The sequence below is a fragment of the Carassius gibelio genome, chromosome A3 (assembly GCF_023724105.1).
Source record: "Carassius gibelio isolate Cgi1373 ecotype wild population from Czech Republic chromosome A3, carGib1.2-hapl.c, whole genome shotgun sequence".
Lineage (NCBI taxonomy): Eukaryota > Metazoa > Chordata > Actinopteri > Cypriniformes > Cyprinidae > Carassius > Carassius gibelio.
This window is the reverse complement of record NC_068373.1, coordinates 16,671,537-16,683,891: the sequence shown is the minus strand read 5'-3', so window position 1 is coordinate 16,683,891 and position 12,355 is coordinate 16,671,537. Positions and strand designations below refer to the sequence as shown.

Sequence of the window (12,355 nt, the reverse complement as noted above, 5' to 3'; positions counted from 1 at the left end):
TGTATGAACATATAATAACTTTGTTTTCTTAGTATGCAGGTGCTGGATAGCCTGTTAATGATCTTTTAAAAACTCATCATTGGTTACATTTTGCATTATTATGATAATGGATATATTGTTATTATTACTATTATTCTGAGATGGGTAACTACTATCAATGATAGTCTTAATTTAAGTACAAAGGCTGAGAATACTAATGCACATAGGAAGACAGGAAGTCTCTGAAAGATCTGTCGGGTTTTTTTTGTTTCCACTGCTTGTGTCTTTGTTGAATTTGGTTGTTTGGCATCATCTGGTGGCCACAGCGCTCTATAGACAACATAAATGATGTTCAGTTAAACCATGTTGACTTTCTGGATGAAGCCATTCACAAGTCACGCACTGAGCCTTATTGGCCATGTATATTTTTCTATTTTTATTTTTGTTTTGTTTTGTTTTATTATGTGTCCTAAACTAATTTATTGCAAAATTTACTATAAATTTAATTTTACATAAACATTTCTTGTTGTAAATGGTTTTATCTACAAGCGTGTGTCTCTGTTGGTTTGTTTTAAGGGCCTATATTTCTCTCTCAGTCTATTTGTGTGTCCACAGTTATATTTGTTCACACAATACAGATCTTCCAAACCCCATGGTCTCCTGCAGCGATTGTGCAATAAATTGAGGTTTATATTTTTAAATTGTCTCTTTTGCCTTTCTTTATTTCCTAAATGATTTGAAATATGCCTTTATATTTTGACCTTCGCTTTAGGTAACTCATGTTTGCCTAATTATTCTTACAGGTGTGGTGAAGTCCTTGTGTGACTGTGGGTGTCAAGTTTAAATATATATATATATATATATATATATATATATATATATATATATATATACACAGTGGGTACGGAAAGTATTAAGACTCCCTTAAATTTTTAAATATTGCAGCCATTTCCTAAAATCTTAAAAATGTCCTAAAAAGTTATTTTTTTCCCCTCATTAATGTACACACAGCACCCCATATTGACAGAAAAACACAGAATTGTTGACATTTTTGCAGATTTATTAAAAAAGAAAAACTGAAATATCACATGGTCCTAAGTATTCAGGCCCTTTGCTGTGAGGCTCATATATTAACTCACATACCGTCCATTTCTTCTGATCATCCTTCAATTTGTTCTACACCTTCATTTGAGTCCAGCTGTGTTTGATTATACTGACGACTTGATTAGGAAAGCCACACACCTGTCTACATAAGACCTTAAAGCTCACAGTGCATGTCAGAGCAAATGAGAATCATGAGGTCAAAAGAACTGCCTGAAGAGCTCAGAGACAGAATTGTGGGAAGGCAAATATTTGGCCAAGGTTACAAAAAAAATTCTGCTGCACTTAAGGTTCTTAAGAGCACAGTGGCCTCCATAATCCAATTTCCCAAAATTTTTTGTAACCTTGGCCAAATATGTGCCTTCCCACAATTCTTTCCCTGAGCTCTACAGGCAGTTCCTTTGACCTCATGATTCTCAGAACCCTTCCTAGAGCTGGCCGTCCGGCCAAACTGAGCTATCGGGGGAGAAGAGCCTTGGTGAGAGAGGTAAAGAACCCAAATATCACTATGGCTGAGCTCCAGAGTTGCAGTCGGGAGATGGGAGAAATGTTGTAGAAAGTCAACCATCACTGCAGCCCTCCACCAGTCAGGGCTTTATGGCAGAGGCCCGACGGAAACCTCTCCTCAGTGCAAGACACATGAAAGCCCCCTTGGAGTTTGCTAAAACACACCTGAAGGATTCTCTGATCTAATGAGACCAAGATAGAATTTTTTGGCCTTAATTCTAAGTGGTATGTGTGGAGAAAACCAGGCACTGCTCATCACCTGTCCAACACAGTCCTAACAGTGAAGCATCATGCTGTGGGGGTGTTTTTCAGCTGCAGGGACAGGATGACTGGTTGTAATCGAGGGAAAGATGAATCAAGTACAGCCAAGTACAGGGATATCCTGGAAGAAAACCTTCTCAAGAGTGCTCAGGACCTCAGACTGGGCCAAAGGTTAACCTTCCAACAATACAATGACCCTAAGCACACAGCTAAAATAACGAAGAAGTGGATTCACAACAACTCTGTGACTGTTCTTGAATGGCCCAGCCAGAGCCCTGACTTAAACCCAATTGAGCATCTCTGGAGAGACCTGAAAATGGCTGTCCACCAACGTTTACCATCCAACCTGACAGAACTGGAGAGGATCTGCAAGGAGAAATGGCAGAGGATCCCCAAATCCTGGTGTGAAAAACTTGTTGCATCTTTCCCAAAAAGACTCATGGCTGTATTAGATCAAAAGGTTGCTTCACTAAATATTGAGCAAAGGGTCTGAATACTTAGGACCATGTGATTTTTCCTTTTTCCTTTTTTAATAAAGTACAAAAATGTCAATAATTGTGTTGTTCTGTCAGTATGGGGTGCTGTGTGTACATTTAAAGGTGCCATATGCAAAAATTGAGGTAAAAATATCCATAACATGACCTACACGCATCAAAAGAATGAGAAGAAATAAGGGCGATGATGTCATTAAAAAAATGTCAAGTTATAGTGCTGCAGAGATATCAACCTTAATTAGCATTAGCATTACTAGCCCCGGCCCGACAGGTGTCGTAATACCAGTTTCGGCCATGGGAGGCGGTATGTGGGCAACATAACCACCAGCCAACCTGCAATACACGAATAACTCATGCGGCTTGTGGGCATGCCTGAACCTGATGTCAATCATGTGGAAAGTACAGCCCAGTACTCCCATTTCAGTTCAGGGAAGAGAGAGAAGGGATGTCTCAAGCCCTTGGCAAGAGACCACCACCCGCTACAGGGAAACAACCGTGCTCGGAATCACAAATCAAATCCGATAAGAATAGGAGCCGAACCAGAGTAAACATCGGCACTGCTTTTAATCGCTGGAGACAACTGATGGACCTGAAAGAAATGAGGTTCTACTCCGAACTTGCAACATTTCTTTTGGATTGGTAAAATTAGATGCTGTTAGTATTTCGCTAGAAGGTTGTTTTATATGTTTGTGTATTTGTTTTCGGGAAGTTATAACATAGAAATGTATCGAAGGCTGTTCGATAAACGTGCTAATGTTAGCGATGGCTAACCGTAGCTGCGTTTGATAATTAGCTAGCTATAACTTAACGTTACCCATTTTATTATTTCATAACTAACCTGCTCTGTCTAGTCTGTTGGTCTCCGTGTCCTCTTTGCTTCGTGGTTTTTCTGTGCGTGAAAAAATTGATGTGTGGCGTGAAAGCGTGTGAAAAGAGTCAATTGTGTGTGTCTCACGGTGAATGCTTGAGGGTTGGCACATTAGTTCCCAAGCAGAATAAAGGACAGGTTGATTATTGCTGTTTAGTGTTTGTATTAATCTATGATGTGTCCCTGTTTGCGTACAGGGTCATAAAAATAAATTAAAAGTGATACGTGGACCAAGGATTTCTGAGATTGTTCATTTGAAGTAAAGGATCCTAATATTTTGTCCACAACAATATTTAATGAGGTTAACTTATAACTCCTTGTGGTTAGTCTGCACGAGATCAACAAGCTTGTTTGCTTTGCGGCCGCTATAAATACAAAATAAGCATTTGATCTACGTTAGAGCGTCTGAGCGCTCACAAATCTTTCTGCAGCGTCGTGAGCAGAGCGGCAAGAGCGATTTTTGATGCTGCAGATGCCGGCGATGTAAATGCACAGTTAGGCTTGCCAAACATTACAGATGGCACCTTAAATGATTTTAGCAAATGGCTGCAATATAACAAAGAGTGGAAATTTTAAGGGGGTCTGAATACTTTCCGTACCCACTGTGTGTATATATATATATATATATATATATATATATATATATATATATATATATATATATATATATATATATATATATAACTCTGCTTATTAAATCTGTCACTTTTGAGAAATTGACCCTAACACTTATAACTATAGAGTTAATAGATATAAATATACACATATATAAAATTTATTTATATGATTGGAGTTCAACTGACAGTAAAAGTGAGGAAAAAAAGAAGAATATATAATAGTTTATTTTATGACTTATTTAGGCTTAATAAATAAAATCATCAAACCCAAATATCGGTAAACTAGTTACCACCAAACTACATATTATAAAAATATGACAAAACAATAAATTAACCTCTTTTAAACAGTATAAGTAGCTTTCACAATATATATTTGAGATGACAAAAATTCTGGCTAATATCATTACCAAATTGCAACAATAATTGCATTATTAACAACATTTTAGCGGAAAATGTGGTAACAGGTAACAGGCATTTACTTTAATACTGAATTCCACTGTTTTAGTGTTGACTATTGTTAAAACACAGCGTATGAAGTCCAGATAAACACGTCGGCCAAACCGCAAACTTTATGCTAGCGCACGTCACGTTTGTGTTGCTATGACCACGATGAAGTGTGAGATAAAGCGAGGTGCAGCTTCATGCCACGTAAATCACTTTAAAAGGAAACATAAAGCAAGGACACCTCCCTTTCTCATCTCCATCTCAAACTCTCACTTCCTCCTTGATTTAGAGTGAGCTCTGGCCGCAGCTGCTGGCGTTCACACACTCCTCTCCATCTGTCAGCGTCCAGCGTCTCATCCTCTCGCCTCAGGAGCCAGAGTCCCTCCCAAGCCACAGTTCTCAGGTACAGTCCCCCGTCCCATCATATTGTGTGTTGTGCTCCTGTCCGGTGTTATTGAAAACGTCAATAACTTTGCATTTTTATCTGCGTCTCAAGACCTAGTAAGCTGACTAACTAGACTGCACACTGGGCGCGCCTCAACGAACGCTTCCACACTGCCTAAAATACTGTTCAGATCAACAGGTTCTGAAACAGCCCTAAACTTCCGCTCGTTCATAATAAATTACGTTTTTACTCAGTTTACTACTGTTTTCTATATTATTATTTTGTCATTGTTAAATTTGTCGAGCTGCCTTTCGGAACTGTTTCAAGGCACGTTAAAATTTGAGGAAGTTTAGTAAGAGAACTAAACTGTATTTCCTTGATAAAGATGAGTCCTGCATTGTATTGAATAGAAATAATGCAGCCTATATAAGAGTTTGCTCTCATATCTTAAGCTTAGAAGAAATGATAAAGAACTGTAAACAAGTATTTTAAGCCACTATAATAGTAGTAGGCTAATAATCATTAAACTTAGAATTCTGTCATATACTTACTCGCCTTCATGTCAATCCAAACCTGCATGACTTACTTTCTTCCGGTGAACACAAAAGATGTTTGGCTGAATAAATCTCTCACATTCACTTTACTGGATGGAAAAATACATGAATGAAAACTAATGGTGACTGACTGCAGTTCAGTTTCTCACATTTTGCTGTTCAACATCTCCATCTTTGTTCCAAAGAAGAAAAGTCACAGGTTTAGAACAACACAAATGCAACCTGTAGTAAATCACGCCTTTACCATCCATTTTATAATAAATTAACAGGATTTAAACAAAATATGTTTTCTTTTTTTTTCTTTTTTTTTTTTTTTATCATGAGGAAAACATTTAGCAGTATCTTCGAAGCAGGTAGAAATAACTGTGTTTTATGTGTTTGTGTGGAAGGATGTGGTGTAACTGCAGTTCTGCAAATCTCCTGGGCTGCAGCAGTTGCTGTGCTGTTCATGCTCTCTGTGTCTTTTTAACGCTCTAATGCACCTTTCATTTTTCACTTTATTTTACTGAGTGCTGTGAGCATACAGGACATCAGTGATGCACTGCAAATAAGAGTGATGATTGTTAATCAACTAATTAAGCATATGCACAAGACTGCATTTGATATGGCAATGAGAACGGAAAAACTGGGCAACAAGGGTGTGAAACAGATGAGAAGGGGGCATAAAGCAAAATGCTTTATTACTAAAACCTGCAGGCAAAGTGGCATCAGACTTTTGAAGAAGTAGCCCAAGCATTTCCTTTTCTGTCACTTCATGCTAGTTTCCTTCCTCTTTCTTAGAGCTTATTGCCTAAATGCAGTTTTAAACATAGAAAGTTAAAAATAAAAATAAAAACGTTGAACAGATGCATTCTCTTTAGTTTTCACTCTTTTGATTTCATATCTGTTACTATTTGTAAGGAAGCTTACATTCAATCAATATATAATCATGTAGCTTATATGAAGATGCATATATTTTAAGATACACAAAACTTAGTGATTAAATGTAATGATTTTTCCACTTGTTTCTCATGTGCATGCTTTTTCTCTCTCCATGCCTCTGTCTTTCCTCAGGTCATCATGTCTAGGAAGGTGGTCAGGGCAAGTAAGTTCCGCCACGTCTTTGGCCAGGCGGTGAAGGCTGACCAGTGCTATGATGACATCAGGATCTCCCAGATGACCTGGGACAGCAACTTCTGCTCGGTCAACCCTAAGTTTGTGGCCATGATCGTGGATGCCAGCGGTGGAGGAGCTTTCATTGTCCTGCCCCTGAACAAGGTGCATCCAGATAGCATTTCAGACTCATTAAGCCCAAATTAATTATTTAATGAATTCAAATAAAGTCTTTATAAAACAAGTGATGTATTGTATTTATAGTTGGACTGATTTAGTCCAGACTGATAGTTTTAGGTCCAACTGTAACTTGTTACCTGCTTCAAATGATTTTCCGAGGCCTTTGAATTTTGAACCGTAGACATGTCATGCTGTGTTTGTCTAAATAAGGAAGTTCAAGGTTGGGTTTCGTATGTATGTGTCACCAGACCTAGCATCCCTTCTCTTTATGCTCTCTTGCATCTCGTTTTTGCCATATTTGGAGTGTGCTGCTGTCAACTCTGCACAGGATGTGGTGACAGCTTGCAGATTGAGTGAGTGACAAAAACTATGAGAAAAGGACAGCTGCCACTTAGACTTGGTGTGCCTGTTTTCTTAGTGTGCTTCCTGGGCTTGGTTTAAAATTTGAATATGTACTTTTTACTTCATAATGCTTTATGGCTGAAAAGTGCTATGTTTTCAAAATGCCTTTCGAAAATTAGCAGAGGCTGTTTGCATCTCTAACAGAAAGATGGTGGAAACATTTTCTTCTTTCTCTTCCTCTTTTTTTCTGGGTTGTGTAGTTTGTTTATTTCATTTGTTTTTTGTTTTGTTTTTCATCTTCTCTGTCCATCTTCTCTGGTCCTGTTTCTATATGTTGCTCTCTCTGCACTCCTTATACTAGAGGATGAAAGGGAGTTCTGTCATTTTCAATCTGCTGTGCATCTTACACTCTGTGCATTGCTCAATGCCAGCCATTGTTTCCCAATGAACAGGAGAATTTGAGTCAAGGCCTTTTATTTTGTTCGGGTGGCTTGAGGAGGTTGTGAAAGCTCAGTTTTGACACTGATAATATGATCATCTGGTTTTGCACAAACTTGTGGAGTTCACGCATGACATAAAGAGGTTACACAACATGATAGAAATACTGACATTCATTTTTTCAAGTAAAATTTTAACTCAAGTTGACATGCTGATAATATAATTTGTCATTTGTATTAAATTAGACATTAATATTAAACTAGTAGTCTCAGACATTTGGACCCCATTGTAAAAGAAGGACGACTCTTCTGGAAAAGATTTAAATATCTATTTGAAATTTTTAAGAACTTAAGCCACCAGTCACTTGATCTTACAATGGTTAAATTATCTTTAGACTAATATTATTTATATACATTAATATTTATTCATATTTTGAATTTAGATTTTAATTCTTTATAATTAAATTTTAATCAAGTTTTAATCATTTGTTTTTTTATTTCTATTAGTTTTTATTATTATAATTAGTTTTAATTTATGAATTCATTTTATTTAAAATGTATCTCAAAATAAAAAAAAAATAACTTTATTTCACTTTTAGTAATTTCAGTACTTCAACTTATTTTCTTTCAGTTAGTTACCAAGGCAACATTTCTAATTAGAGTTTTTTCATATTAAGCTTTATTTTCCATTAACAGTGGTTTTATTGAACAACAACAATGCTTTAGTCAAGTCATAATTCACTAATATTTCTTAACTTATCGCTGCCCTTAAATTTATAGTTATAGTAATAATAATAATAACAGTTTATAGAAGAATTCTGTGCATGGACTTGCACACAATGCGATTTCGGCAGAGTGAATGTGCTCTCTGTGTGCATGATGGGAACTCCTGCACAGTGCAGTCCTCTCTAAACGGGTTAGTAGTTATTAGGCTAGTTTAGCTGACACAGACCCCCCTCATCTGCCTGAGATCTCTCCTGCTCTTTCTGCTCTCTGTCTCTCAGAGATTTTGAGTTGACATTCTATGTTTAGTCTTTTTGAATGTGTTGTGAATGGGTTTATTTGGGTATGTTTGTGTTTTCCACCCTTTCAGTTTTCCTTAATGACCCATTCTTCCCTTTGATTTGTGTTTTAGACGGGTCGCATTGACATGTCCATGCCCACTGTCTGTGGTCACACTGGGCCTGTATTGGACATTGAATTTTGCCCACATAATGACAACATCATTGCCAGTGGCTCTGAAGACTGTAGTGTCATGGTGAGTGTTAATCAATAATAAATTAATTACTTTTATTATAAAATTGTGTACAAAACAGATCATACTAGGTTTGCTAGTATGATGCTGTATGAATTTGTTTGCCAGTTTAAAGAGGGAAAATTGTTAATGAAATGTACTTATCTAATACAGTTCCTATATCCTATAATAAATAGAATAGCCTATTTTTCATACATTAGAAACATGTATAATTGAACTTCCTTTATTTTAATATATATATATATAACAAAAATATTGAAAAAAAACTAATAAATCTAATGTAAAAGATCAGGAAATCGGCTGCATACTTAATTGAAATTAAACTGAAATCACAAAATAATTTGTTTTAGTAGTTAATAATTAATAAATAGTTTTTATTTCCAGAAATGTCATATTGCTGTTCAAATCACAATATATGCCAAAACATTTGCTATATAATTTTTAGTTGTAAGTCATGCAGCTCTCGATATAAAGAGTTTTAAAATGAAAACAATGGAAATGAAACACTCAAAAATAGATTAATGTTTTATGTTTACTTGCTTGCCATGTGAACATTAGCCGACATCAGATAACCGTGAGAATGCAAATGTGTTTTTAATTTATTGATATATTAACTTAAATTCAGGGGGTACTTTCAGTGAATATTTTACTTCTAATGTGTTTAACTGACAAAGAAGTTTGAGAACCCCTCCGAATCCCTTGAGAACCCCAGTTGCACAGCAAAAATTACCCCTTAGCACCACCTAGTGTTGGATGGCAGGTGGTGCTAAGGGGTAATTTTTGCTGTGTATGATACAGCCATCATTAATATTATTGTTTGAACACATTGACCATACTGGTGTGAAAAATATAACACTATGACAAGTTTAGCTCATACTACTTATAATAACATAAGGTCAATGTTGTTATGTAATAGATCTGGGAGATTCCAGATGGGGGTCTCATATCACCACTGAAGGACCCAGTTGTGAAGCTGGAAGGTCACTCTAAACGTGTGGGCATCCTCAGCTGGCACCCCACTGCCCACAATGTGCTAATGAGTGCAGGTAAACCAGCATCAGCCACCCACTCAATAGCCAACACCTATAAGTGTATCCATTTGTTCAAAAAAATAGAGGAAGTTGAAATGGAATGATGGCACCCTCTGCTGATTTTTCACACACACTTCTTTATACACATATACATTTTCTACCACTCTGTCTCCCTATGTCTTTTATTTACCTTGTCGTCCCTCTCTCTGTCTCTCGTTTTATTTATGCAGGATGTGATAATGTGGTGATCTTGTGGAACGTAGTTCATGGAGAGGCAGTGGTGCGCATTGACTCAATGCACACTGATCTGATCTACAGTGCCTGCTGGAACAGAAACGGCTCTCAGATCCTCACTTCCTGCAAGGACAAGAAATTACGAGTGATAGACCCCCGCAAGGGCACCCTCATCTGTGTGCGTGCATGAATTCCCTGTAATAAAATTACAAAATAATGTGAATAATGCTGAAAAAACGAATGCATGGGGCATAAATAATCAACATGACTGTATTGTTTACTGTTCGCCACATTGATTTTGTTGTCCCATCCAGAAAGTTCTTGTCTTGCAATGTCAGGATGCACGTGTTGCTGTACTTAAAAGATCTGAGCAAAATTCCCAAATATGCCGATTCCTTTTTAAACGGCTGAATTTTGCTGGTTAAAAATTCACTAAAAACAGTAAATGCTACCACATTTTTTTCCCTTAATTTGTACATTTTAAGTTCAGTGAACATTTATTTGAAGTTGTGAACATTTTTATAGTGTTCTTTTCTCTTTCTTGTATGTTCCTTTCTGCCAGCTCATTTACTGTCACGTGATTGGTCATTGCTCATGTGACCTCTTTCTGTGTATATGTGTGTTCAGGAGAAGGACAAGCCTCATGAGGGCTCCAGGCCAGTCAGAGCTGTGTTTGTGTCTGATGGGAAGATCCTGACCACCGGTTTCAGCCGCATGAGTGAGCGTCAGGTGGCGCTGTGGGATCCTGTGAGTACATTGTGTGCTTCGAGGCTCTCTTTTCAGTTTTACAAACAAGTGACTCATAAAAGTGTGTTTGTGGTTGCAGAACAACTTCAGTGAGCCCTTGAACCTGCAGGAGCTGGACACCAGCAGTGGGGTGCTGTTACCTTTCTTTGACCCTGACACTGGTGTGGTCTACCTTTGTGGCAAGGTAAGAACATAAGAAAGGCATTCAAGTTTTGAACCAAGTTCAGATTGTATGATCATGAAGAGATGTTTGTTTATGAAGTAGGATCTTTTAACCAGTGTATATGGTTTGACAGGGTGACAGCAGCATCAGATACTTTGAGGTGACGGACGAGGCCCCATACGTTCACTATCTCTCCATGTACAGCAGTAAAGAGAGTCAGAAGGGCATGGGCTACATGCCTAAGAGAGGCCTGGAAGTCAACAAGTGTGAGATTGCAAGGTAAACAGATACAACCTTTCATCCTGGCTTATAGTGTACTTGCTTTCTCTCACAAACATACAAAAGGTCAGCATTTTAAATTATGGATTATTGCATATTTATTTTAGGTTCTATAAACTCCACGAGAGAAAGTGTGAACCTATTGTAATGACTGTGCCTCGAAAGGTAAGTTCTTCCAAGTCAAAATCAGCTCAATTGTTGTCAAAGATTTTGGGTCTGTAAGAGTTTTTTGTCTGAAACAAACTAACAGATTTCTATTTCAAATAAATACTGTTAGCTTCAACTTCTATTCGTCAAGTATCACATTTTCCACAAACATGTTTAGCTGCAAAACTGTTTTCAAGATTGATAATACTAAGAAATGTTTTGAGCAGCAAATCGTCATATTAGAATGACTTCTGAAGGATCATGTGACACTGAAGACTAGAGTAATTTCAGCTTTACCATCACATGAATAAATTACATTTTCCATTTTCAGCATGGAGACATAAATGACATACCCAAAATTAAAAGGTTGCTGCTCATTTTTTTTTCTACTAGATCAACATATGTTCACAAATCGGACACTTCAAAGTTTACTGTTCAGAAATGAGAATTACTCAGACTTTTAAGATAATAGAGATATAACTGCTTATTTGTTCCACTGTCTTAATGTGGCATTATTTTTTCTTTGCTTTAGTCTGACTTGTTTCAAGAAGACCTTTACCCCGATACAATTGGTCCAGAGCCGTCAGTAGAGGCAGATGAATGGTTTGCTGGTAAAGATGGGGAACCCATCCTGATCTCCCTGAAAGATGGTTTCGTGGCTACCACCAAAAATAAAGAGTTCAAAGTCATCAAGAGCTTGATGTCCACCACAGCATCTTCCTCAAGCAACCGACAGTCTGACACTGGGGTAAGAGAACACAGGCAATCCTCTGCCTTTAATGCCTTTTATTTTAAGTGTGTAATTGTTCATTCTGTTTCATATACAGGACGTGCAGGGCTTGCAGAATGAGGTAAAGGAGCTGAGAGAGATGGTTGAGCAGCTGACCAAGCGAGTGAGCGAACTGGAGAGCAAGTAGCTGAAGCGAGACCCCAGGTTTAAAAGAAAAACACAAATGGACATGTAGAAGATATGCAAATAATGAAATCGAAGAAGGTGCATATCGGAAAGAACATTTTGTAGAATTATGTGAAAAGTTTTCATTGGATACCATTCTGCAGTCCATTTCAGACCAAATTTTGATCTTCAGGGATTTCACTTTCTTAAAAAGAATTTTTTAATGTGACCAGATTTATTTTAAAGCCCATTTTAATATATGTTTTATAGGATTTGAAATAAATGGCAGTGTTATTTTAACAAAGATTTATTTATGTGTCAAAAACTCATGTTCATTCCACAA

The 12,355-nt window shown here is 37.2% G+C and overlaps 1 protein-coding gene across 1 annotated transcript; it reads left to right on the top strand.

The window, feature by feature from the left end:
- The first annotated feature begins 4,505 nt into the window (after window positions 1-4,505).
- On the top strand, window positions 4,506-12,322 carry LOC127949247 (coronin-1A-like). Its single transcript, XM_052546294.1, has 11 exons — window positions 4,506-4,674; window positions 6,264-6,467; window positions 8,397-8,519; window positions 9,433-9,562; window positions 9,778-9,959; window positions 10,409-10,528; window positions 10,608-10,712; window positions 10,825-10,970; window positions 11,078-11,135; window positions 11,650-11,865; window positions 11,945-12,322. The coding sequence occupies exons 2-11, from the start codon at window positions 6,270-6,272 to the stop codon at window positions 12,032-12,034; spliced, it is 1,368 nt and encodes a 455-aa protein (XP_052402254.1). The 5' UTR covers window positions 4,506-4,674; window positions 6,264-6,269; the 3' UTR covers window positions 12,035-12,322.
- The last annotated feature ends 33 nt before the right edge of the window (window positions 12,323-12,355 follow it).